This window comes from Dryobates pubescens, chromosome 27 (assembly GCF_014839835.1).
Source record: "Dryobates pubescens isolate bDryPub1 chromosome 27, bDryPub1.pri, whole genome shotgun sequence".
NCBI lineage: Eukaryota > Metazoa > Chordata > Aves > Piciformes > Picidae > Dryobates > Dryobates pubescens.
This window is the reverse complement of record NC_071638.1, coordinates 11,581,098-11,608,138: the sequence shown is the minus strand read 5'-3', so window position 1 is coordinate 11,608,138 and position 27,041 is coordinate 11,581,098. Positions and strand designations below refer to the sequence as shown.

Sequence of the window (27,041 nt, the reverse complement as noted above, 5' to 3'; positions counted from 1 at the left end):
TGCATCCAGTTCTGGGCTCCCCAGTTCAAGAGGGACAAGGCTCTGCTGGAGAGAGTCTAACAGAGAGCTACCAGGCTGATGAAGGGACTGGAGCACTGCCCTTTGAGGAGAAGCTGAGAGCCCTGAGGCTGTTTAGTCTGGAGAAGACTGAGAGGGGATTTAATAAATGTTTCTAAATATTTGAGGGCTGGGGGTCAAGAGGCAGGGGACAGGCTCTGCTCACTTGCACCCTGTGACAAGGGGCAATGGATAAACTCCAGCACAGGAGGTTTCACCTCAACATAAGGAGGAACTTCTTCACTGTGAGGGTCCCAGAGCCCTAGAACAGGCTGCCCAGAGAGGTTGTGGAGTCTCCTTCTCTGGAGACTTTCAAGACCCATCTGGCTGTGTTCCTGTGTGACCTGTGCTGGATTCTCTGGTCAGGGGAGTTGGACTGGATGATCTCCAGAGGTCCCTTCCAACCCCTAACATCCTGTGATCCTGTGAGCTGAATCCAACAGGAAACACATTTCTCTTACAAAATGTCTATGCTCATATCAAACCAAACCCAATATTTAATTTCAAATATTTGGATTGGAAACTGCAGTGGATTAAAAAATAATAATCAATTTTCAGCTGATCTCTGGTGTACAAAGCTAATGAATATCCCCAAACCTGGGCTCTACTAAGCAGCTGCAAATTAACCATTCATCTAGATTAGCTTCTAAAATGCCCATGGCAGTCTTTAAATCAAGACTGCAGCATCTTGAGCTATAGTCCTGGCTGACCAGAGTGCAGCTCCAGTCTGTGTTAGCATAGAATCAATAAATAGCTCAGATTGGAAGGGACCTCAGAGCTCATCTCCTCCAACCTCCCCACCATGAGCAAGGACACCTCTCAACTAGACTCAGCTGATCAAGGCCACAACTCAGCTGCCCAAGGACCTTATGTCAAGACCTAAGGTGGTCTAACCTAAAGAAATGCATTCAGATGTTGAGCTTCTGAACACACTGTGAAGATGCTTCCTGAGGGGCCTGAGGACCCCAAGGAAGCTTTCAGAAATGAAGGTTTTCAGAAAGCAGCAGTGAAAACATTCTTTCTGTCCAAAGCAACTCTCAGCAGCTTGTGCTTCTGTAAGAGGCATCCTGGGGACACAGCCATTGCAGACCAGGGAGACTCCTGAAAACTCTTTTGACAGTAACAAGGTAGTGAACAGTTTGTCAAAGTATCCTATCCCTGCATTCTGCTTTGCAAAGATCTCAGGCCACATTGTGGCCATTCCTGGCAGCCATAGCATCATACCCTGAAGGCATTCATGCACCCAGACACCCCTCCTAATTAAAAAAATAGCTTTTTAATGGAAGCTTCTAATAGAAGGAGGGACTAGAATCATAGAATGGTTTAGGTTGGAAGGGATCTCCAAAGCTCATCCAGTCCAAGCCCCCTGCAGTCCACCAGATCAGGTTGCTCAGAACCTTGTCCAGCCTCACCTTGAATATCTACAGGGATGGGGCCTCAACTACCTCCCTGGGCAACCTGTTGCAGTGTGCCAGCACCCTCATGGTGCAGAACTCGTTCCTTACTTCCAGTCTAAGTTTGCTCTGCTCTCATTTCAAACCATTGCCCCTCGTCCTGTCCCTGAAGGCCGTTGTAAGACTCTTTACTGCTCCACTTTACAAGATACAACTTGCTCACCTCTACTACACACATTAATTCTGCCCAGGGAGGTGGTCCCTGGAGGTGTTCAAGAGGAGACTGGTCGTGGCACTTGGTGCCATGGTCTAGTTATGAGGTCTGTGGAGACAGGTTGGACTCGATGACCCTTGGGGTCTCTTCCAACCTCAGTTATACTGTGATACTGTGATTAATCTTATTCACAAGGAATCAGGACACTTTGGAGAGCCCTATAACATAAATAAACGCACTGAATACACTTCCATGAAGGAAGCAGTTTGGTAACTTTGAGCAAATAGTGAAGCATGCATTAAAGTTTCTGGTTGTGAGCATAAATATGGAAAAAAAAATACAATCCCAATTTAGAAGCTCAGGATACTCTTCCCAGTGGTTTAGCTAGAGTTTGAAAAGCATGAAAATGACTGATTTAAGGTCAAGAGTAATTAAGTTTTGACTGACTTGTCAATCCTTTGTTCTCTGGGTCACGTAAGTGCTGAGTAAATCATAAACCTGTAATTCTATCCTGAGGTCAAGGGACTTAGAACTGAATTGATGTATTGGTGTCCTGGAAAGTTCTTCCAAGGCCAGTGCCCCCTAAACCGTGTTTATGAGCTAAGTGCATTAATAACTAATAGAGTCATATAATAGAGCAGAGGGAGAAATTAACCCTTTCAAATAGGAGTCTGCTCATATGCAGGACTGTTAAATGAGGGATGGAAATACATCTGCAAGAAGCCAAGTGTCTACAGAGCACTGAAATAAATGACAGCCAGTGCCACTCCAGTCTTCAAAAGAGGGCAAGAAGGAAGACCCAGCAAACTACAGGCCAGGCAGCCTCACCTCCATCCCTGGAAAAGTGATGGAAGAGCTCAGTCTGGAGGTCATCTCTCAGCACGTGGAAGAAAAGAAGGTGAGGAGTAGCAGCCAGCATGGATTTACCAAGAGGAAGTCACATTTGACTAATCTGAGAGCCTTCTGTGATGGTGTGACTGAATGGGCAGATGCAGGGACAGCAGTGGATGGTGTCTACCTTGATTTCAGCAAGGCTTTGACACTGTCTCCCATAGCATCCTCGTAGGAAATGTGGGCTGGAAGAGGGGATGGTGAGATGGTTTGAGAACTGGGTGAACAACAGAGCTCAGAGGGTTGTGATCAACACTGCAGAGTGCATCTGGAGACTGGGAACCAGGGGTGCTCCCCAAGGGTCAGGGCTGGGCCCAGTCTCACTCAACAGCTTCATCAACAGCCTGGGTGAGGGATGGAGTGTACCCTCAGCAAGGTACTGGTGATACCAAAGTGGAAAGAGTGGCTGATACACCAGAAGACTGCGCAGCCATGCAACAAGCTCTGGACAGACTGGAAAGCCAGGCAAAGGGGAACCTACTGAGGTTCAACAAGTGTAGAGTCCTGCCCCTGGGGAGGAACACCACCATGCACCAGTACAGTTAAGGGACTGGCCTGCTGGAAAGTAGCTCCACGGAGAAGGACCTTGGAGTCCTGGTGGACAGCAAGTTCTCCATGGGCCAGCAATGTGCCCTTGTGGCCAAGAGGGCCAACAGGATCCTGGGGTGCATCGAGAAGAGTGTGGCCGGCAGGTTTAGGGAGGTTCTCCTTAACATCATCTCTGCCCTGGTGAGACCAGATCTGGAGTATGATGTACAGTTCTGGGCTCCCCGGTTCAAGAAGAACAGGGAACTACTGGAGAGAGTCTGACAGAAGGCTACACAGATGCTGAAGGGACTGGAGCATCTGTGTGATGAGGAAAGGGTGAGAGACCTGGGGTTGTTTAGTCTGGAGGAGACAACACTGAGAGGAGATCTCATTCTTATTTACAAATATGTGAAGGTTGGTTGCCAAGAAGAAGGGGTCAGGCTCTTTTCAGTGGTGCCCAGGGGCAAAGGACACAAACTTGAACCTAGGAGGTTCCACCTCAACATGAAGGAGAACTTCTGCACTGTGAGGGTGCCAGAGTCCTGGGGCAGGCTGCCCAGAGAGGTTGTGGAGTCTCCTTCTCTGGAGACATTGCAAACACACCTGGATGTGTTCCTGTGTGACCTGCCCTGGGTGCTGCTGCTCTGGGCTGGATGATCTCTAGAGGTCCTTTCCAACTCCTGCTATGCTATGATTCTCTGAATGTTAAAAAGTGCAGATATCTGACTTCAGGAACAAAATCAGACCTCATCATGAACATTAGTTGGAATAATCCTGGGTTTGTGAAGCAAAATCTATTGCCTGAAGATCTTGTATGGGGAGAAAACAAAGAAACCAGCAACTGTTCTGACAGAAATTGTAAGAAACATAATCACATTTAAAAATATCATCAGCTGCTCAATCAATGCAGGGTTTGCTATGTCCCTGAACATCAGGAAGCCAAGGGCATTGTGGCTTGTATCAGAAATGTTGTGTCCAGCAGGAGTAGGGAGGTGACTGTCCCCTTGTACTGAGCTCTGGTGAGGCCACACCTCGAGTACTGAGCCCAGTTTTGGGCACCTCAGTACAAGAGAGATGTGGAGGTGCTGGAGCCAGTGCAGAGGAGGGCATCAAAGCTGGGAAAGGGCCTGGAGAATAAATCTGATGAGGAGTGATTGAAGGAGCTGGGGGTGGTTAATTTGAAATAGAGGAGGCTGAGGGGAGACCGCATGGCTCTCTGCAACCACCTGGAAGGACACTGTGGAGAGGCTGCTGCTGGTCTCTTCTCATAGGTAATTAGTGATAGAACAAGGGGGAATGGCCTCAAGCTGCCACCGTGTAGGTTTAGACTGGACATCAGGAAAAATATTTTCATGGCAAGAGTGGTCAGGCATTGGAATGTGCTGCCCAGGGAAGTGGTGGAGTCACCAACCCTGGATGTGTTTAAAGGTCATTTGAATGTGATGCTTGGGGATATGGTTTAGGGGTGACTCTTGTAGAGTAGAGTTCTGGGTTGGACTTGGTGATGCTGAAGGTCTTTTCCAACGTGAATGTTTCTGTGATTCTGTGATCACTGAAAAAGTGAGAAGCAAACTAAGATGTTTTGCATGCAGGACTGCAGTGTGCATTACAGCAGGACTTGCTAATTCTGAACCTTTCAGTATTCCCAGCTGAAAGCCACTGAAAAAACCACACTGGAGAGCACAGACACACAGGCTGGTCACCAGGTAACCATTAAACTTAATGATCCTCACGGTATTTAGGGTTATTTGTTTTGCCCAGTGTCACAGCCCTCGGCTCATTAGTGGGAGGTATATTCAGAATGGCCTGCTCAGCTCTAATTTAAAAGAAACTCTGCAGTAATCTCCATCTGAAATCTTGACAATGTTAGGAATAACCTAGAGTCGCCCTGGAGAAGTCCTGTGAAAACTGAGAAGCAGGTTCCCCCCACTTGCAAGGTTGCAGATTTCATGGGAGTATGACCACCTGCTGGTATCTATGGAGTATCAGAAGATGTTTGTCCTGGACAGTGTTGGCTATTTCCTTCCCACTGCTTTCTAATGCCTAGCAAGGGCCCTACCTTCGCTGTGTGCTTTTACTCTGACATCCATTCCTGTCTGAAAGTTCAACAGCTATTTACCTTAATGACCAAGAAACAACCAACCAGACTCAAAAAATAACAGCAGCACAATGAAACCCCTCACAGCTCTTCCCATAAGGGATGAAAGCATCTGCCCTGGTCCCACAGCAGGAACCAGCTTGCAAAGAAGGAATCACAGCTGTCTGTTAAATAAGACAGCCCAGGGTGCACCCAAGGGAAATCCAACATCACAGAACGCACTCAAGTTGCCTTTCTCCTCCAACTTCAAGGAACAGGTTTTGAATGGACATTAAATACACAAGACAAAATCCAGACAGGTGTTTCATGAGCAGCTTAGGTCAAGTTTTGCCCATGCCTCCTGAGAAGAGGCAGTCTTACTGCCTGCATGGTCAGTAGGTCTCACTGCCTGCTCACACTCAGGGCCTCACAGCTACACACTGACTCTGGTCAGGCCATTGGTGCACCAGTAAAATAACACTGAAGAGAAGAGAAATCAACATTTTCTACTGGATAAGTTCCCTAAGCCACCTTTGCAGGGCAGATGACAGCAGAAGATGGAAGGATAACAAATTCTGGTGCTTGGCTCTGTTACCATATCATGCTCACTCTTTTTGTGTATAGCCAAGCTCCTGCTCATTCATATAGTCATAGATTCATAGAATGGGTTGGGCTGGAAGGGCCTTAAAGATCATCCAGTTCCAACCCCACTGCCATGAGCAGGGACACCTTCCACTAGCCCAGGTTGCTCAAGGACTCATCCAACCTGGCCTTGAACACCACCAGGGAGGGGGCATCCACAGCCTCCCTGGGCAACCTGTTCCAGTGTCTCATCGCCCTCACCACAAAGAATTTCTTCTTAATATCAAGCCTATAAGCTATGCTTCTAGTTATGTTACAACTCTGCCAAAACTCTTTGCATTTCCTTTAAAAAAGGTGGTTGCCTCTCCCCTCCTCAGTCTCATTGAGCCAATTTGCTTTATTTGACCTGATGTGCTGCTTGAAGGGACTCGCAGCAGTACCACACCACGGTCAGTAGAGGAGGGAGGGAAGTGCTGTGCAGCTGGAGCAGGACCTGCCCCTGCCAGCAGCTGTGAGCTGTTCTGTCTGCTCAGTGTCAGGCTGACTTCAGCCTGGTGCCTCGGCATCTCACAGAATCACAGAATTAACCAGGTTGGAAAAGACCTTCGAGATCATCAAGTCCAACCTATCACCCCACACCATCTAATCAACTAAACCATGGCACCAAGTGCCTCATCCAGTCTCTTCTTAAACACTTCCAGTGATGGTGACTCCACCACCTCCCTGGGCAGCCTGTTCCAATGGCCAATTTCTCATTCTGTAAAGAATTTCTTCCTAATATCCAGCCCAAACCTCTCCTGGGATAGCTTGAGACTGTGTCCTCTCCTTCTGTCACAGGCTGCCTGGGAGAAGAGATCATCTGCAACAGGCTCCTGACAACTGCTGAAAGAGCAGGTGAAGCCTGGCAGGCTTGAGAAGCAAGTGTGGTAACTGCATGTGGCAGGGAAGGAGGGCAAGGAGCAGTGAGAAGAGTCTGCACTGATTTGAGAATGGCTGGCTGTAAGGTCTCTGCTCTGGGTGTCATTGACAGTGATGTGAATGCAGGATAGGTCACAACTCCTGCTGCTGAATGCAGGGCTGCTGACAAGCTTCTCGTTGCGGGTCAGAGGGAATTAAGCAGGTTTAGGGTTTAACAAGATCAGCAGGAGATGGGTGAACTGACTGGGTTTAACTTCCACTGCAAACATTCCCTCAGTCTGGAGAAGACTCTGGGGGGACCACCTTAGAGCTGCCTCCCAACCCCTGAAGGGATCCTCCAGGAAGGCTGCAGAGGAACTTTTCCTGAGGGTGTCTAGAGACAGGGCAAGGGGCAATGGTTTGAAGCTGAGGGAGAGCAGGGCTAGACTGGATCGGAGGAAGAAGTTCTTCAGACCCAGGGTGGTGAGACTCTGGAATAGGCTGCCCAGGGAGGCTGTGGCTGCCTCCTGCCTGGGGATGTTGAAGGCCAGGTTGGATGAGGCCTTGAGCAGCTGAGTCTGGTTGAGAGGTGCCCCTGCCCATGGTGGGGAGGTTGGAGGAGATGAGCTCTGAGGTTCCCTTCCTGCCTGGGCCCTTTCATAACACAAACCAAAATTTCTCTTTGCTAACATCTCTGACCTGTGTTGTAGGTGAAAGCTCTTTTCCTGCAGCTGCTGCAACAAGTTTCCCTGCTTTCCCATTTTAAACACTAACACTGTGTGAGGAACGCACCTTGTATGGCATATTTGCCAGAAAAACATGACATTTTTAGCCTCCCTGGGACCATGTATATAAATATTTCTCCATGAAATTATACCATAGGCTTTGAAATTTATGTCAAGCTTTTCTGCCAATGTTCCAAAAATATTTGTTCAGGGAAATGAAATTGCAGGAAAATGTTTTACTGCAGATCAGGGAAAGGGTCTCACAGCTTTGTCTTCCTAAGAAACAATATTTCAAGGTACACAACAGAGTTCCATTGCAGACACCTAAAAGGCAAACTGAACCAGCTTGATTTGATCCATACCAAGGAGGTTTAAGAAGGCAAGCCAAGATGCCAGTAGTTTCTTTTCTGATGTACACGATTCAAGTTTGTTTCCTAGAGAAACTTCCAGCGTGAGAGGCAAATTGCCTGGGCAGTGCGTGGGGGGTTCATTGCTTATTTCCTCTTGCCACTAACGGTCCTGAGAGCAGGGGGTGTTGCCCAAGGTTCAAGTACACAAATTGCTACTAAACCTGCCTCCTCACAAAACAGCAAGTTAATGCTGCGCTCAGAATGATGTGTGGTCCAAAAACCTAATCCCTGGGGTGTCCCAACACCTTAATCACAAGCTCAGCAGCCATCTGGCGACTCCCAATGGCTTACCACCCACCGTGGAAGCCTCCTGGATAGCTGAGTAAGAGCCTTGTTCTGCACCACAATTTCTGCTTGCACAAAAGCCCCTTTAATGTCAGTAATCTTTCCTCAGGAAGGTTCCAAACAGCCCTCAAATCATATGCACAGTATCAACAGTCTTCCTAGGTGGTGCACAGGGGGAGATCCTGTGTGTCTTCATGAAAAGCTGTTTTTTCCTCCTCTTCCTTCTCTAAATCATCACCAAAAGACCTACGGTCAGGTGAGCTGGAATCACTACCAGCTCACAATTAGTTTTACCACATGCTGAGCATACCTGCGGACACCTCCTCAGCAAACCTCACACCTAACATGCAGGATTTTGTTCCACTTGGCCAGATTCTGTCTCCCAGGTGAGTGCCTTCCTCATCACGTATCTGCAGTCCCTGCTTCCTACCCTTTTCACCTGGGCTGGCCTTGCCAGCCTCTTAGTGGAGTTGCCAAAGCTTGTTCCATAGTCTCCTCTGCAGGTCTGGTCTGCAGAAATCCCTCACATCTGGTTGCTAATTTCCTTCCCTTCAAAGGTGTGGGTGCTACAGAAGTACAGTAGCTGCCCAGTGGTGAGACAGGTGCGGGAGGAACAACACAGAGAAGCTCCTGGTTTGTGAGCATAGACTCAAGGTTAAGCATTTACAGCAGCAGTTTACTAAGGCTCACAAATCTTTTAGATGTGTCCAAATATTTTATGCCCTCACAGCCTCAGCAGGTTGCCCAGCAGATGGAAATAGCTTTTCCTTCCTTTCATTCGTGTCAGCAACAAGCAAGGGCTCTGTGCATATTTGGCTCATGTCATATTCTTGTTCTTCTTTTCAGGTTGAACACTGTTTTCTTCTAGTTCCTATGTCAGTGGTGCCCAGTGATAGGACAGGGAGCAGCAGGTACAAGCTGGAACACAGGAGGTTCCATCTCAATACCAGGAGGCATTTCTTTGTGGTGAGGGTGCCAGAACCCTGGAGCAGGCTGCCCAGAGAGGTTGTGGAGTCTCCTCCTCTGAAGACATTGCAAACCCACCTGGATGTGCTCCTGTGTGCCCTGCCCTGGGTGCCCCTCCTCTGGCAGGGGGGTTGGACTGGATGATCTCTGGAGGTCCATTCCAATCCCTACCATTCTGTGACTGTGGTTTACCTATGGACAAAGTCCTGCATAATTTCAGATCAAAATAACTGGAATGGAACTCTGGACTTTGGTGTTTGGTTTTTTTTTGATGAGGAAGTTTAGGTTTCTGCTATAAGGAATTCTAAGGAAAACAAACTCCCAGATATTTGGAATTTGCTTGCTTTGTATTTTTCCATCAGAATCAATTAATTTTCTTGTATTAGTATCTCCTCCATGCTAATGACAGGCAGAGCTGATGAGCAATATTCAGTGAGCTCTTTATCTCTGCCAGATCTCTTGCTCGAGATACTTTTCCCAGAGATTTAGTCTAGCATGCTAAATATTTTGAGGACTCAGCAAAAGAGTGACAGCAATGAGGAGCAATGCAAATTTCCCAGGCAATTAACAGCACATTAATTACCTTGCACTAACACAATTGCTTTGTATCCACTGAAGAGCAAGTGAAAATCAGAATGCAGGAAGAAAAACTGCAGCATGCAAAGCAGATGCTAGAAAACGAACTCCTGAGCCTGGTCTCCTACTTTACATCTAGTTTATAAAGGCCAAACTGAACCCAAAAGGCAAGTGCCCAAACCCAGCCATTGTACCAGCAGTTTAAAAGGTGAGAATTCATCTGTCTCTTAGCTTTTGTTTAGCTTTCTAGTCTTAAAGCCATTATTATTAGCTTGTAACTCATGTAGAATAACAAATACTCCTCCAAGAGAAATATTGATGGAAATAAGCACAAGATTACACCATCATTTGATTAAGCCAATAAATACAAACTGGAACTAGCCAGTACTCTGAATAATGGCTTGAAAAGAGAGCATAACAACTAAATGATGCATTTTAAACACTACTGGATGTATGACTGAGTCATACAGTATACATCCAGATGGAGAGCTGACTTGCCCTGTTCTTGGTTCAGATTCTGAGAACAGCATTATGCAAACATGGAATCTGCCTTCTGCTCTGAACTGTGCAGAAAAGAGCAGATGCTGAGCTCTGTCTGAAGCCCATTTTGAACCACCACACAGCTTGAGCTTTCTGTCCTTGGGAAATTATTTGGATGGTCTTTAAAATAGATATTGTATCATTTTATACAGACAAACCAGAGGATCACAGAATGCTTTGGGTTGGAAGGTCATCTAGTCCAACCCCCCTGCAGTCAACAGGGACATCCTCCACTAGAGCAGGTTGCTCAGGGAACTTATCAGAATTTGGTGGGGGGAAGGGGGGAAAGAAAGAAGGAACAAACACACAAAGCAAAACCTCAACACCAAACAGCAAAGTAGGTTTTCAAATCTACAACTGCAAACCCCAGAATATGAATAGTACAGAAGGCAGTATTTGATTTCTTACTGCTGTAAAGAAAAAAAGAAGAAGTATACAAAGCCTGAGGTGCAGTATTTGCATTTTTAAAAATGAAAACAGCCAACATTTCCCAGAGCTAGTTTCTCAAACTAACTAACATCAGGAAAACAAAGAGTGTATTCATAGACCCATAGAATGGTTTGGGTTGGAAGGCACCTTAGAGATCATCCAGCTCCAACACTGGGCCATGGGCAGGGACACTTCTCACAAGCCCAGGGTGCTCAAGGCCTCATCCAGCCTGGTCTTGAACATTTCCAGGGAGGGGGCATGCACAACCTCCCTGAGCAGCCTGTTCCAGTGTCTCACCACCCTCACTGGAAAGAATTTCTTCCTAATCTCCAGTCTCAATCTCCCCTCTTCCAGCTTCAACCCATTCCACTCTTCCTATCACTCCAAGCCCTTATCAGAAGTCCATTCCCAGCTTTCTTGTAGCCCCGTTCAGGCACAGGATGGCTGCTCTAAGGCCTCCTCCGTGCCTTCTCCTCCCCAGGCTGAACAGCTCCAGCTCTCTCAGCCTGCACCCACAGCTCCTGCTGGGTTAATGCTACACAAAAGGCATTGTGACCAAAACCTGCTGCAGCTCCCAGGGCTGGGAAGAGGGCTGCTACTGGAACAAAGCTGGTGAGGGGTCTGGAGCACAGCCCTATGAAGAATGGCTGAGGGAGCTGGGGGTGTTTAGCCTGGAGGAGGTTCAGATGAGACTTTATTGCTGTCTACAACTACCTGAAGGGAGATTGTAGCCAGGTGGGGGTTGGTCTCTTCTCCCAGGCAGCCAGCACCAGAACAAGAGGACACAGTCTCAAGCTGCACCAGGGGAGGTTTAGGCTGGAGGTTAGGAAGAAATTCTTCACAGAAAGAGTGATTGCCCACTGGAATGTGCTGCTCAGGGAGGTGGTGGAGTCACCATCACTGGAAGTGTTTAAAATAAGCCTGGATGAGGTACTTGGTGCCATGGTCTGGTTGATGAGGTGGTGTTGGGTGATTGGTTGGACTGGATGATCTTGGAGGTCTCTTCCAACATGGTTAATTCTGTGATTCTGTGGATCTGCTCTTGCCTGCTGTGCACACACTGCTCCCTGAGCTGTGCAAGGGGAACCTGGCTTGGTCTAATCACAGCCTGGAGCACTACTGCTGCCTACACACTCTACTGCCACCAGCATGTGCTGCCTTCAGCTGCAGAAGGTCTTTCTACAACAATGCAAAACACTTGACTTCCTCCTGGGGAAATTGCAGCTTTCTTGCCTAACAATGGGCCAACTGGTTTTCATGAGGCAGAGAGAGGCTCCCCGCTGTGAAGTGCAATAGCAAACGTCAAACACCAACAATACAGAGCAGCGCAGCCCACAGCCTGCCTTTTCCTGCTTGCATCTGCAGCACGGCTGGGGGGGAACTAAGCACATGAACTGCACTTGGCTCCTTACAAGTCAAAACAGAGCTGCTTTGAAATGAGCAGAGGGAAAATGCACCTCTTGGAGTCCTTCCTCACTCCCGAGTGTGGACCTCATTGCTATCTACAGCTACCTGAAAGGACATTGTAGAGAGGCTGGTGCTGGTCTCTTCTCACAGGTAATTAGTGATAGAACAAGAGGGAATGGCTTCAAGCTGCGACAGGGTAGGTTTAGACAGGACATAAGAAAGAATTTTTTCTCAGCAAGAGTGGTCAGGCATTGGAATGTGCTGCCCAGGGAGGTGGTTGAGTCCCCCAAGCCTGGATGTGTTTAAAGCTCATTTGGATGTGGTGCTTGGGGGTATGGTTTAGGGGTGACCCTTGTAGAGTAGAGTTCTGGGTTGGACTTGGTGATCCTGAGGGTCTTTTCCAGCCTGAATGTTTCTGTGATTCTGTGTTCTTTGTTAACCATGACTCTATGCAAGGAGCCTATTGCTGTTTGTTTTCAAACCAAGCTTTTCAAAAGGGCAAAGATAACAGTGACCTCCTCTGCTGTTCCTCTCTGTGTACTACATGCACTTTAACACTCTTGTTCCACATATAAACCCAGCACCTCACTCCTGCAAGTCACTGTTACCCTGCTCAGGAACCCTAAAGCTCCTAGTGCAAGATGACTCCTCAGTCACTGGCATGGTGGATGGCTCTGCTTTGGGGACAGAAGGGGCTGGACTCTGTGTTTAGAAATGTGACATTCTAGACAGGGCAAACTGAGATTAGAAACAATAGATTAGAGAATGTAAGATGCTTGTTACTGTGAGAGGGATGATTAGGCTGCAGCTGGGCTGTGAGTGCAATGGGAGAGGTCACACAAAAAGCAAGGGAGAAGAGGCAGAATGAGAGGCCTCCAGCGTGTGCTTATCAGGAAGGCTGCTTCAACCCTGCTCTGCTTTCTGTTAATGAGACCACATCTGAAGACTCTCAAATAGAAATGCATTAAGGTACATTAGCTACTGTAGCCATAAAGAACCTTAGAGTCATGACATTATCAGATATGCAAGACAAAGAACAGATCCTCAGAACAGCCAGAGCAAGCAAACAATTAATTACAAGAGAAGTCTGCCCACATGTTGCTCTTGCCAGACCTGAGCCCAAGACCAGAAATTCAAAAGGCATAAATTAGATTTTAAGATGCTCCCAACCAAGACAGATGCTGACACTCACTTCCACTTGCTGTATAATGCAGCATTCTGTGATGGACAGTCAGAGACTGCTTGTGAAGAGAAAAAATAACCAGGATGCTTTGAAGCATAATGATAATCAGATCTCTGTGGCACTGGAGGAGATCCAGGGATAGGAATGGATGTAGGAGGATTTCTTGAGTCAATACACTTGGGCTCCTCCCCCTTGGTTGGAAGGCCCAGGCTAGGCTCAGGGTGGGAGTGACCTCAGAGCTCGTCTGCACCAACCACCGTGCCACAGGAAGGGATGCCTCCCAGCTAGACTTAGCCGCTCAAGGCAGCGTGGTTACTGAGCCATTGCTCAGAGCCCAGAGGGAATCTGCACACTGACTTCTTCTCCTGGCATCTGCAGACTTTGTGGAGTCTCTTTAGCCTGGGAGTTTGGTAAACCCAAACCTCCCAAGATCCTTTGAACAGTTTTGCTTTGTTTTAAAATCACACCACCACCAAACCTGACTCAGTGAAGAATTTAAAGACTACAGTTTAACATGCTGTGAAAACAAAGGCTTTGCTCTGCCTCACTGCAGCAGGAGCACATAAAATGACACCTTTCTACTTGTGGGAACAGTGTGGACTGAAATAGAAGCAAAGAGCTCATAGGAAAGGATTAGTCAGGAGCAATCACAGGCAAAAGAAAAACCTACACTTCCACATGTACCACTGGAGGTGCAGCCCTGCACAGCTCAGCACTGCTCAGCTGTAGCAGTCACTGCTAGCTGCAGTACTCAGCACATCTTCCTCTTCCCCATTTTTTCATATCCTTGCTCCTGTAGGCTGTAACCCAGCACAAGCTGATGTGTGCTGAGTCACTGAGTACAGCAGGATTGGTCCAAGTATCTAACATTACTTACAGAATCACCATAGAATCCTAGAATGGCTCAGGCTGGAAGGGACCTCAGAGCTCATCTTCTCCAACCTCCCCACCATGCCCAGGGACACCTCTCAACTACACTCAGCTGCTCAAGGCCTCATCCAGCCTGGCCTTCAACACCCTCAGGCAGGAGGCAGCCACAGCCTCCCTGGGTAACCAGAGTCCTGAAAGGATCAGCAAATTTTGAGGACCCAAACCAGGAAGTATCTAAATTTTAGTTCACTACTAATATGTGGAGATATCATTGAAAGGACTCAACCTGCTGCTGCTCTGCTCTGCTGAGTCCTCACCTGCAGTGCTGTCTCCAGCTCTGCAGCCCTCAGTACAGGAAGGACATGGACCTGATGGAGTGGGTCCAGAGGAGGGCCACAAAAATGTTCAGGGGCCAGAGCAGCTCTGCTACAAGGACAGGCTGAGGGAAATGGTGGTGTTCAGTCTGTAGAAGGCTCCAGGCAGACCTAAGAGCAGCCTGCAGTACCTGAAGTGGGCTATCAGAAGGCTGCAGAGGGACTGTTTGCAGAAGCCTGCAGTGATTTGAAATCTATGATTCCTACAAGAGTGGCCAGGCACTGGAATAGGCTGCCCAGGGAGCCGGTGGAGTAACCATCCCTGGAGGTGTTCAAGGTGAACCGGTGGCCTTGGTACTCTAGGACGTGGTTTGCCATCCATGGTGGTGTTAGGTGGGTGGTTGGATGATCTCAGTGGGTTTCCACCCCCAATTCTCCAACTCAGTGATTTGAAGAAGTGTGACCTGACAGAGGTTCATCACAACATTCACTTCACAAACTCTCCAGACTGTCCTGCATTCCCTTCCACAAGTGCATGGTGAGGATGTAGGCTGGAAACCTGCACCTGGTCTTTTAGCAGGCTAAGGGCTGTCCTCGCTTTCCTCACCAGAGCTCTGCAAACCTCACTGAGCACAACCAACACGGGAGGAGAGGCTGGGGGGAAGGGAAGGGGAAAATCTGACCTGCTCGGGGTTGTGTGACTAAACTAAGGTATTGAGTTTCTAGCTTTCACAATGAAACACTCCAGGACAAATGAGGTGCTGAAGCAGGGTTTAAAATTCATTGAGTAATAGGATTTTGTGCTGTTTAGCAGGATTAGGCACGTTAAAGAAAGAGCCATTTCTTTCAGCCTGACAATGGATGAGAGCAGGGCACAGTGATCTTGGTTGTTATTGTAACCAATTTGCAGGATTACTTAGGAGTGGAGGCCTTGTGCTGGCCCTCTCTGCGACGTGTCACAGCGAAGGTGGCATTGCTGTCATTACGGTTCTCTCCAGACAGTGGCAGAACCACTGCAGCTGAGGGATCAAAGGTTTGGAGGCTGGTGGAGGGAAGAAGGGAGGGAAAGGAAGGGATGGCAGTGGAGAAAAAGTAGAAACCAATTAAAACACTCCCATATTAGGCCCATGACCTGGGTGACCTTTGCCCTCCAAGGCTCTGGGGCAGCTTGCTCTGGGACTTAATGGGCTGGCGCAGGCTGTTCTGCTAAAGTGCTGACTCTGCTTTCTTCAGTGACGTCAGCCACTGACAAACCTCTCTTGGCTGGGGGGGAAAGAAGAGGTTGTTTTTCACTAACACTTCAGATGGGATTTCCTGTTCCAGATGGTATTATTTTGTTCCTTCCTGCTCCTCTCTTTAATAAAAACAAAACAAAACAAAACACCACAATGAAGGCAAACCAACCCCACAAAGCTGCACAGCTTTCTTACTTTCTCCTTTCAGAACATTCTGTGTTTCATGCAGTTGTCTTCTTCTGCTGGCAAACGCGGAAACAAAGCTACCAGAACATCCAGGCTAAGGGTTCAGAGTACAAGGCACGTGCAGAGCAAGTGGGATTCTTCCCAGCCAGTGTTCCTTCCAAAGCACAGGCCTGAAATGCAGGTCCTCAGGCCAGGGCAGAGCAGCTGAAAGCCACAGTATCCCTTGGGAACCTGCAGCTTCAGTACCCACTCTTTTTCATAACAGCATTGCTCATGGCCCTTTTCTTTCTGCATTTAAAGCATCCAAGGCAGTTAAAAACAACTGAAACGTTTTTGTCCAGGAACTAAGGTGTCCTACCTCTGCCAATTCATGCAAAGAATTTATCTGGAAATCTACAGAGGTTGCATAAACCACAGCTCCAGGTAATTTTAGCCCAGAAAATGAGCCCCAGTGGCACGGTCACTCTGTGCACACAGTAGCTCGTTTCGTAGATACATAGAGTGGGCTGGTTTGGAAAGGACCTTAGAGACCGTCCAGTTCCAACCTTCCACTAGCCCAGGATGCTCAAGGCCTCATCCAGCCTGGCAATGAATACCTCCAAGGAGGGGTCATCCACTACCTCCCTGGGCAACCTGTTCCAGTGTCTCACCACCCTCACTGGAAAAAATTTCTTCCTAATCTCCAGTCTAAATCTGCCCTCCTCAAGCTTCAATCCATTCCATCTCTTCCCATCACTACAAGCCCTTGTCAAAAGTCTCTTCCTGGCTTTCTTGTAGGCCCCTTCAGGTACTAGAAGGCTTCCCTAAGGTCTCCCCAGAGCCTTCTTTTCTCCAGGCTGAACAGCTCCAGCTCTTGCAGCCTGTCCCCACAGGAGACTTCAGCCATGCCACCACCTCCCTGGGCAGCACATTCCAATGCCTGACCACTCTTGTTGGGAAAAAATTCTTTCTAATGTCCAGTCTGAACCTATGCAATCACAGCTTGAGGCCCTTCCCTCTTGTTCTATTACTAATTACCTGGGAGAAGAGACCAGCACCAGGCTCTCTAAAACATCTTTTCAGGTGGTTGTAGAGAGCAATGAGGTCTCCTCTCAGCCTCCTCTTCTCCAAACTAACCATCCCCAGCTCCTTCAGTCACTCCTCATAAGACTTATTTTCCAGACCCTTTCCCAGCTTTGTTGCCCTCCTATGCCCTGGCTCCAGCACCTCCACATCTCTCTTGTACTGAGGTGCCCCAAACTGGACACAATACTCAAGGTGTGGCCTCACCAGAGCTGAGTACAAGGCACAATCCCCTCCCTATTCCTGCTGGACACAGCATTCCTAATCCCAGCCAGGATGCCCTTGGCTTTCTTGGCCACCTGGGCACACTGCTGCCTCATATTCAGTTGCCTGTTGATTAGAACCCCCAGGTTCTATCCTAAGGGCTGCATTTTCCCAACCTGTCAAGGAGCAAACTCCCAAGTGTGCCCCTTTGGGCTATCAGCTCTCCACCTGAGGACTCTGTTCAGCAAAGCTGGAAAGCCTCTGTCAGCCTGCTCTGCACTTTGACCAGCATGGGCTCTGTGTCCCCAGCACCTGCTTCCCAGTCTGGAGGCCAGGTGCTGACAGACCTAAGGAGGTATAGTTTGCCCTGTCTGCTTATGCTGGTTTGGAGCTGGTTTGAGGCACTTGACTCTGTTCTTCTGGAGGTATGACCACACTTAGTGTGACTTTGAATGGCTGCAGGAAGATGCTTTTGTTGTCACCCACAGCCATTTAAAGCTTGGAGGAAACAAATGTCCTTGCAGTCACTTGGTTCTAAACCTGCCTTGTTGCATGGGAGCACATTTTTCTGATAAGGTAAATTACAGAACAAAGAGAAATGCACTGCTTCAGCCCTCACTCCCCCTTTTAATTATCAGTGGCTGGAGACACAATTAATTTTGGAATTAAGACTGTCTGCTTTCATAAAAACATATCCTTCCTTGTCTGGCCACGCTGGGTTTGTTCCAGGCAATGCTAGCAATTATCTTCTGGGTCACTCCTGAGTTGTCAATAGGCTGTCTGTGTGCAGCACTGCTCCTGTAGTGTTTATAACAACAGGCTGTTTGTCACACAATGTGGCACAGCCAGGAAGCCAAATGAGGGAGGGAAGGGGGGAAATAATCAAAATACTTCAGCAGGGCTGCAGAGGCTGATATTCTGCAGTAATTACAGATGGGCTACAACCTGATTACATCTTGGAAGCACAGGGCATCCTACGGGGAATGACAGAAGTTAAAGCCATGGTTTCAAGTCTTGAATGGGGCATAAGTAGAAAAACCAACCCCCTTCCTCCCCCACCTCTGAGCAAACTAAATCTCTGACTGAACTGCACAAGCTTCAAACCAGCCTTCCAGAAAAGTCATCACTACCCATCTGCCATCAGAGCATCACACAACACATCTGGCTGCAACAGACCTCCAAGATCATCCAGTCCACCCTTTGGCCCAGCACTGCAGAGTCAACACTAAACCATGTCCCTAAGCACCAGGTCCACACAGCACTTGAATACCTCCAGGGATGGTGACTCCTGCACTGCCCTGAGCAGACCATTCCAGTGTTTGAGAACCCTTTCAGTGAACAAATATTTCCTAATATTCAGCCTGAACTTCCCCTGGTGCAGCCTGGAACCATCTCCTCTGGTCTTGTCTCTTGTCACCAAGAGAAGAGGCTGGGCCCCTGTTATTCCAGTTGTGTACTGAGGTAACTCATTGCTACAACAAATTCTTGGAAACAGAGCTGAAAAAATGTCCCCAGGTTCAGTCACTGCATTCTAAGCAAAGCACACTGAGTTGCTCAGCTAAACAGGATTGAAAATTCCGGTCCCAGGAGAGAGGAAAATCCTTCTTCAGCATCAAGTCCCACACAGTGAGTGAGTCTCCAGGCACAGGAGAGATTCTCTGGGACTGGAGGGTCTATCTACGCACAACTGAAATACAGTTGATAGTACTTGCAGCACTGCCAAGTGTTAAGTGCTTTAGATGTGGCACATGAAGATCCCCTCAAAGAACAGAAGGCAAACCCAGCAAGAGTCCCACTGCAGCACCACTAGTGAAGTATGGATGAATCATAGAATCACAGAATTGTTAGGGTTGGAAGGGACCTCAAGGATCATCCAGTTCCAACCCCCCTGCCATGGGCAGGGACACCTCACACTACAGCAGGTTGCTCACAGCCACATCCAGCCTGGCCTTCAAAACCTCCAGGCATGAGGCTTCTACCACCTCCCTGGGCAACCTGTTCCAGCGTCTCACCACCCTTAGGGTGAAGAATTTCTTCCTAACATCCAATCTGAATCTACCCATTTCTAGTTTTCTTTAATTCCCCCTAGTCCTATCACTCCCTGACACCCTAAAAAGTCCCTCCCCAGCCTTCTTGTAGGCCTCCTTCAGATGCTGGAAGGCCACAAATGAACAGTTACTGTGCCACATATACAGGTCCAAGGGGGAGTATCTGAGCCTTGAATAGAGGGAGAACAATGAGCAAAGCAACACAGAACAAACTCAGTGATGACTTCAGCCTCTGCAAATACACCACAGGAACTGCAAGAGTCACAACTGCTGGGTGCTTTCTTTCCATCTCTTGGGCAAACATCCTCCTTTGTCGGACACCAGAAGAGATTGGAATGAATCAGCTTCACCTGCGCTGTCTTCTAGAGGACCAATAAATAAGACCTGCAATAGTTAACCCTAAATGTTCCCAAAGGACTTCCAGTTCACTTCAATCCTTTTAATTTGCAACTTTAGACATTCAGCCAAAGAGCTGTGACCTAATGGGATCTGCAAGTGAAAATTCAAATCCTGCATGCCTGTCTCCTCCAGTTCTTATCCCACATTTCCTCTTGGGGTGAACCCCTCCAATATTACTGCTTCTGACAGAGCCTCTATTTAGTCTCTTGGTCTCCATTAGCTTGAGACTAAAGATCTAAAGATGCTGTAGAATAACTATTTGGGAATAGTTATCTTTGCTTTTAGGTCTCCAAATAACCTACAGGCAAAAAAAAAGGGAAAATGTACAAGCTCAATAGGCATGGAGATCCTGGGAGACAGAGGGAAGTCATGGGATCCTGGGGTGCATTAAGAGGAGTGTGTCCAGCAGATACAGGGAGGTTCTCCTCCCCCTCTACTCTGCCCTGGTGAGGCCACACCTGGAATATTGTGTCCAGTTCTGGGCTCCCCAGTTCAAGAGGGACAGGGATCTGCTGGAGAGAGTCCAACAGAGAGGCTGAGAGACCTGGGGCCTTTTAGTCTGGAGAAGAGAAGACTGAGAGGGGATTTAATAATTGTTTCTAAATATCTGAGGGCTGGGTGTCAAGAGGGAGGGCACAGGCTCTGCTCACTTGGACAAAGGGCAATGGGTAGAAACTACAGCACAGGAGGTTCCACTTCAACATGAGGAGGAACTTCTTCACTGTGAAGGTCCCAGAGCCCCTGGAATGGGCTGCCCAGAGAGATCATGGAGTCTCCTTCTCTGGAGACTTTCAAGCCCCATCTGGATGTGTTCCTGTGTGACCTGTACTAGATTCTCTGGTCCTGCTCTGGCAGGGGGGTTGGACTCGATGATCTCCAGAGGTCACTTCTAACACCTAACATTCTGTTCTGTCTGCCTGAACACAGCACAGAGCATGGGACTGAAAGGGTCAATTTAGCCTTTGTTTTGGTTTATTTTGTGTTATGCTGTTTCATTCCCTTACTTGAAATAACAAATGTATGGGGTTCTGACACCCATTCAAAAAAGGGATCAGAAATACTGAGTGATTGCTGTGTTTGGGAGCTCTTTTTGCTACAGGGAAGGCAGATGTGATGTTCTGTCCCCCTCATGTTTCTCCTCAGCCAAGTCAGCCGAAGGCAGTAAACAGCCAAAGGTGCATCAAATGCAGCATCAGGGAGCTCCCTGGCAGCTTGCACAATGAAGATTGCACTGATGTTTCCACTGCAGCCTCAAAGCTTTGCAGGCTTGGGAACCACTCTGCACTTGCAAACCAATAAAGACAAACAGATGTGCATTTGCAGAAGGATCCAGTTGCTCTCAGAAGAGCTTATACCCAAAATAATCATAGAATCATCTGGGTTGGAAGGGACCTCTAAAGGTCATCTGGTCCAAACCCCCTGCAGTTAGCAAGGGCATCCTCAACTAGATCAGGTCACCGGAGCCCCATCAAGCCTCACCTTGAATATCTGCAGGTGTGTACACCCTTCACACACCTCTACTGATAACAAAAGTAGTAAGTTTTTCTCCTTGCTTACTTTTCTGCCCACTGTGACCTGCACAAGACATTGCATAAGACATTAATCCACTGGAGACAGGAACAGAAAGAGATGCAGGCAGAGCCATTAAACCTGATGTCTCCTTTCCACAGACATGTGCACAGGCTTCACCAATCTGATCCCAGCAGTCTCCACTTCCACACTGCCTGCTGGCTCGTGCCTGACAGATTCCACCTACCCTACACCTCTGCAGGCAGCACAAAGCCAAGGGAGCCAGCAGAGCAGGCTGCACAAACCACATGGCAACAGTCTGAGGTGCCTGAGGCTCTCAGCCCTGCTACTGCTGCTGCAGTGTGGTAGTTACAGGCGATGCCTTTGAAATGTTTTCACAGATCTTGAACAGAAAGTAGTAAAATGTAAATAAATCACTATTGGGTGTAAAAAGGAAAATCAAGATAATGCTAAACAATCCCATTGGAGAGATATCTACCATAAGGTTGAGTTCCCAGACTAATTTCTCTCTTTTCTGGCTTCTTTGCTCTTGGGAGAGATACACCTTGCTCCTGCTTGACCTTGGCTGGATTGATTTGGCTAAGTCTAACGTCTCTCTGCTCCTTTCTCTTGTCCCTTTTTTTGTACAGGGGGTTGAGGGGGAGGCAGGGAGGGAGATGCTTGTAGCTTCCCCTGGTCCTCTGCCAGGGGGATCCTTGTGCTGTTTATTAACTATAAATACCTGTAAATATTGTAAATGCTGTTTATTTTGTACACATTCATTGCATTCCATTGTAGATTGCAGTTTTGTTTGTAAATACAGCTTTCATTTGCTTCCAACTGAGCTGGTCAGGCAAATTTAATGCTGGGGTGGGGGGAATTTTCAACCCATCACATGCTGCCACACTGCAGTGCAAGCAGGGTGCTCATGAGGAGCCTGCCTGTGCTCTGCAAAGCCAAAGCTTGCCCCTAGCTGCCTTCCAAACAGTGGCTGGTAATGCTTTCAACATTATAGAGCCTGCTCCAAGTGCTGAGCTGTCCATCTGCACATACTACATCAGTCAAGTGGGAAACGTTGTGGGAATGGAGGTTCTTAAGGAAATCCACCAATTCATCTTAGAGATGCTGACATAAGAGGAGGGTTTTTTTCCCAAGCAACACCTATTGGGTTTGCTGTATGAAAGCAATGACTTTTTCAGCCCAGAATTTTCCTAAGGGGCAAAACCAAAACAAAAAAAACCCCAACCCTGTAACTGAACTTCCATCATTCCCTCTCCCCAGTGAAAAACGCCAACAAGGCTGCAATTTGCGAGGCAGGAAGAAAAACAGTTAGCACACTAAATTGCTCTGGGCTTTAGGTGTCCTCACTGAAGGCAATATTGGGCTCTCCCACAAATAAAAACATCCTCTGAGGATGAAATGCTAGGACAATAAATATTCTGGTTTAAGTGGGGAAGAGGCAGAGCTGCCAGCCATCTCACACAGACGTTCAGGGGAAAACCCCATTTCTTCCTCCAACCCACACGCCAATTAATACGCTAAGGCCCAAATGAGGGACCACAGGGAAAGGCACTGGAGGAAATGAATGACTATGGGAGACTTTAAATAGCTCTGATAATGTATTCTAGGAGAAAAAAAAAAATAAAAGGCAAAGAGCTTCTACTTTCAGATTTCTAAACTAAAAAGATTACAGTAAGAAGAAAATTAGAGTAAGAAAGAGCAAAAAATCACTCTTTTACAGGGAGAGAAATCACAGAAGCACGTTTCATTACCTGCAGTAAATGTCACAGTAGCATCAAGGTTGGAAGAGACCTTAAAGATCATCAAGTCCAGCCTGTCACCACAGACCTCATGACTAGACCATGGCACAAAGTGCCACATCCAACACCTCCAGGGATGGTGACTCCACCACCTCCCTGGGCAGCACATTCCAATGGTGAATGACTCTCTCAGTGAAGAACTTTCTCCTCACCTCCAGCCTAAACTTCCCCTGGTGCAGCTTGAGACTGTGTCCTCTTGTTCTGGTGCTGGTTGCTAGAGAGAAGAGACCAACCCCTTCCTGGCTACAACCACCTTTCAGGTAGTTGTAGAGAGCAATGAGGTCTCCCCTGAGCCTCCTCTTCTCCAGACTAAACAACCCCAGCTCCCTCAGCCTCTCCTCACAGGGCTGTGCTCAAGGCCTCTCCCCAGCCTCGTTGCCCTTCTCTGGACACGTTCAAGTGTCTCAATGTCCTTCTTAAATTGAGGGGCCCAGAACAGGACACAGGACTCAAGGTGTGGCCCAACTAGTGCAGATTACAGGGGCACAGCTCCTGCTGGCTACACTATTCCTAATGCAGGCCAGGATGCTGTTGGCCTTCTTGGCCACCTGGGCACACTGCTGGCTCATGTTTAGGCAGGTGTCAATCAGCACCCCCAGGTCCCTCTCTGTTTGGCAGCTCTCCAGCCACTCTGACCCCAGCCTGTAGCTCTGCATGGGGTTGTTGTGGCCAAAGTGCAGCACCTGGCACTTGGATTTGTTGAATGTCATCATATTGGACTCTGCCCATCTGTCCAGTCAGTCAAGGTCCCTCTGCAGAGCCCTTCTACCCTCTAACTGACCAACATCTGCTCCCAATTTCGTTATTATTGTCACTGTATTGCAAGTCCATTGGGAGAAAACACACAGAAAATAGCAGATCACAGACCAAGCTGTTAGATGTCAGCCACACTGGCAGTGGTGTGGGTCATCAGCAGTAGGGAATTCCAATTTGCTACAGTTCCATGACAACCATCTCACTAAAAATACCAAAGGAGAGAAGTTCTATCTAAACAGATGTTTAGTAAGCTGTAAACAACTTCTGCCTCACTGGAAATTTGCCCTTTGATTTCTGGGAGGATAGGGCATCTGTTCCTGAGGACAAAACAGACAGACTGTCCTCAATTCAGGGAAAGAGGAATAAAGAAAAAGGCTCTTGAAAACTGTAGACCTTCACCAACAAGTGTGATATGAAAGAGCTTCTTCACTCAAGTGCAAGAGAAGGAAGAGAAGAGCAACAGGGGGAGCTTAGCCTGAGTGTTTTGACAGTAGTCACCTATAAAGAGCCAGATGGACAACCCTGCCCTAAAACAACCAACCCAAATCCTCATTTCTGTTCTGTCTGTGCAGATTACCAAAGCAATTAAAAGGACAACATCAAGGTGGGCACTGCAGACCTGAACAACAGACATCACATCACCCATACCTCAGTGTCCTGCTCTCAGGAGTAGGCACCCCAGAAGGTGCTTGTAAATACACATTATCTTCCAGGACTCGTAGCAGAGAGATAGCCCAGGAACAATACTATATGTCAAGGGTTCTGGCTGGGATGTCTATCCACTGCCACAGACACCTCCAACATGCTCTCAGATACCTTATGTCTTGACTTTTCACACGGACCTTATTAGACTGATGGGGGGGTTTCTCAAACTAAGAGAAATAGATATACAAGACTGTGGACTTGTTAGTAAAACATTAGCACAGAATCACAGAATGGTCTGGGTTGGAAGGGACCTCCAAAGTTCATCTAGTCCTACCCCCTGCAGTCAGCAGGAGCATCTTCCACTAAAGCAGGTTGCCCAGAGCCTTGACCTTAAATATATCCAGGGATGGAGCCTCAATTACCTCCCTGGGCAACCTGTTGCAGTGTTCCAGCACCCTCATGGTGCAGAACTTGTTTCTTACATCCAATCTAGATACAAACTACAGCACGGGAGGTTCCACCTCAACATGAGGAGGAACTTCTTCACTGTGAGAGTCACAGATCACTGTAACAGGCTGCCCAGAGAGACTGTGGAGTCTCCTTCTCTGGAGACTTTCAAGCCCCATCTGGATTGATTCCTGTGTGACCTGTGCTAGATTCTATGGTCCTGCCCTGGCAGGGGGCTTGGACTTGATGATCTTTGGAGGTCCCTTCCAGCCCCCAACATCCTGTGATCCTGTGATCTATGCCCCAGCATCTGAATTGTAAAGATGTGCAAGGAGCTATGACTGAATTTTGCAGGGTTGTGAAAGCTTATGATTGTTTTGTCCATTTTTTTATTTGCTTGATCCCTGAAGCTTTTTGCCTCTAACAATACCAGAACACACCATTGCTTGAAGCTCTTTATGTCTAGAGGCTCCAGTCCTCTTCTACCAACCACTATTCTTGAATGGGTGATTGCAGAAGACAAAGTTGGCAAAACCTGCCCTGATATTTGGGGATTTTTAGGCTTCTGAATGAGAAAGGATGGGTTCAGATGTAACAAGTCCCATCCCTGGAGGTTTTGAAGGCCAGGTTGAATGTGGCTCTGAGCAACCTGATGTAGTGTGAGGAGTCCCTGCCCATGGCAGCGGGGGTTGGAACTAGATGATCCTTCAGGTCCCTTCCAACCCTAACAGTTCTATGATTCTATAATTCTACAAAGCAGATACTCTGACAGCAGTCTTGGTCTTTGCAGATCATAAAAGCTTGTTAAAATGATGCTTTTAAGTTCATGATCAGCCCCTGGAGTGGCTGTACAGCTTTCCAGACAGACCAGGCAAGGGTCATCTGTCAACTTTGGAGTCATCCAGAAGTTTGCTATCTGGTTGAATGGGAAAATGGCCTCATGTTGTGCTGGGAGAGGTTTAGGGTGGATATTATGAAGAACTCCTCTAAAGGGTTGTTAAACCCTGGAACGGGCTGCCCAGGGTAGTGGTGGAGTGCCCATCACTCTGGTGGGATTGAAGAGCCTTGTAGGTGTGGTGCTGAGACATGGGTGAGTGGTGAGCTGGCAGTGCTGGGTTAATGGTTGGCCTTGATGATCTGGAAGGTCTCTTCGACAAACCAGTGCTGTGACTCTTTTGGCTAAACACACACAGAGATCAGAAGGGTGGCTCTGGCCTTCCCATGGGATCATTTAAGCTCACGAAACGAACTGTTTCCATTGGTTGTGCTCAACTGCAGTTTCATTTCTGCTTGTCTTTTTCAAACCAAGTGCAATTTACAACCCACATTATTGCTGCTATTTCGTCACAAAGATGTGGATTCAAGAAAATAAAAATGGAATTGGTCCTAAGGGGTTGTAGTTAATGGCTAAGGGCCACACAGCAGCAGTTGTTATTTGTTCACAGATGGGCAGCCAGGGCACTTACCCCAAATGTTTAAACAAACAACTTCTAGCAGCAATTGACTGCTCAATTGCTTTGGCTTCTAGATAAGATCAACTCCGTCATTCCCACTATTTCTGCCTAGCTTTGCAGACCCTGCTGGCACTAGATTTGCTCTTCTCATGCTCCTGCGGCCTTTGTATCAGAGAATGTGAGGGGATGGAAGGGACCTCCACAGATCATCCACTCCAACTCCCCTGCCAGAGCAAGGTCACCCAGGGCAGGTCACACAGGAACACATCCAAGTGGGTTTGCAATGTCTCCAGAGCAGGAGAATCCACAACCTCTCTGAGCAGCCCGTGCTGGACCCATGTGCTGAAAGATGAGCCGGCGAGGAAGGTCTGGATGAGCAAGCAGCTCCTGAAGGAATTAAGGGGGAAAAAGAGGCTGTATTGCCTTTGGAAAGGTGGGGAGGCAACTCGTGATACATTTAAGGATGTTGTTAGATCATGTTGGAGAAAAATTGGAGATGCAAAGCCCAGTTAGAACTTAAGCTGGCCACTGCTGTGAAAGATAATAAGAAGCACTTACAGGATGGCCAAGAAGGCCAATGGCATCCTGGCCTGGATCAGGAATAGTGTGGCCAGCAGGAGCAGGGAAGTCATTGTGCCCCCGTACTCTGCACTGCTTAGACCACACCTTGAGTCCTGTGTCCTGTTCTGGGCCCCTCAGTTCAAGAAGGACATTGAATGTGTCCAGAGAAGGGCAACGAGGCTGGGGAGAGGCCTTGAGCACAGCCCTGTGAGGAGAGGCTGAGGGAGCTGGGGTTGTTTAACCTGGAGAAGAGGAGGCTCAGGGGTGACCTTATTGCTGTCTACAACTACCTGAAGGGTGGTTGTAGCCAGGAGGAGGGGGTTGGTCTCTTCTCCCAGGCAACCAGCACCAGAACAAGAGGACACAGTCT

General features: G+C 47.9%; 1 protein-coding gene across 1 annotated transcript in view; it reads right to left on the bottom strand.

Moving 5' to 3' along the window:
- The window catches only part of LOC104304516 (potassium voltage-gated channel subfamily KQT member 1), a 345,512-nt gene that overhangs the window by 191,689 nt on the left and 126,782 nt on the right, over window positions 1-27,041 (bottom strand). The window contains exon 12 of the mRNA XM_054173923.1: window positions 9,105-9,116. Coding sequence (XP_054029898.1) covers window positions 9,105-9,116 — 12 coding nt within the window. The remainder of the gene's footprint in view (window positions 1-9,104; window positions 9,117-27,041) is intronic.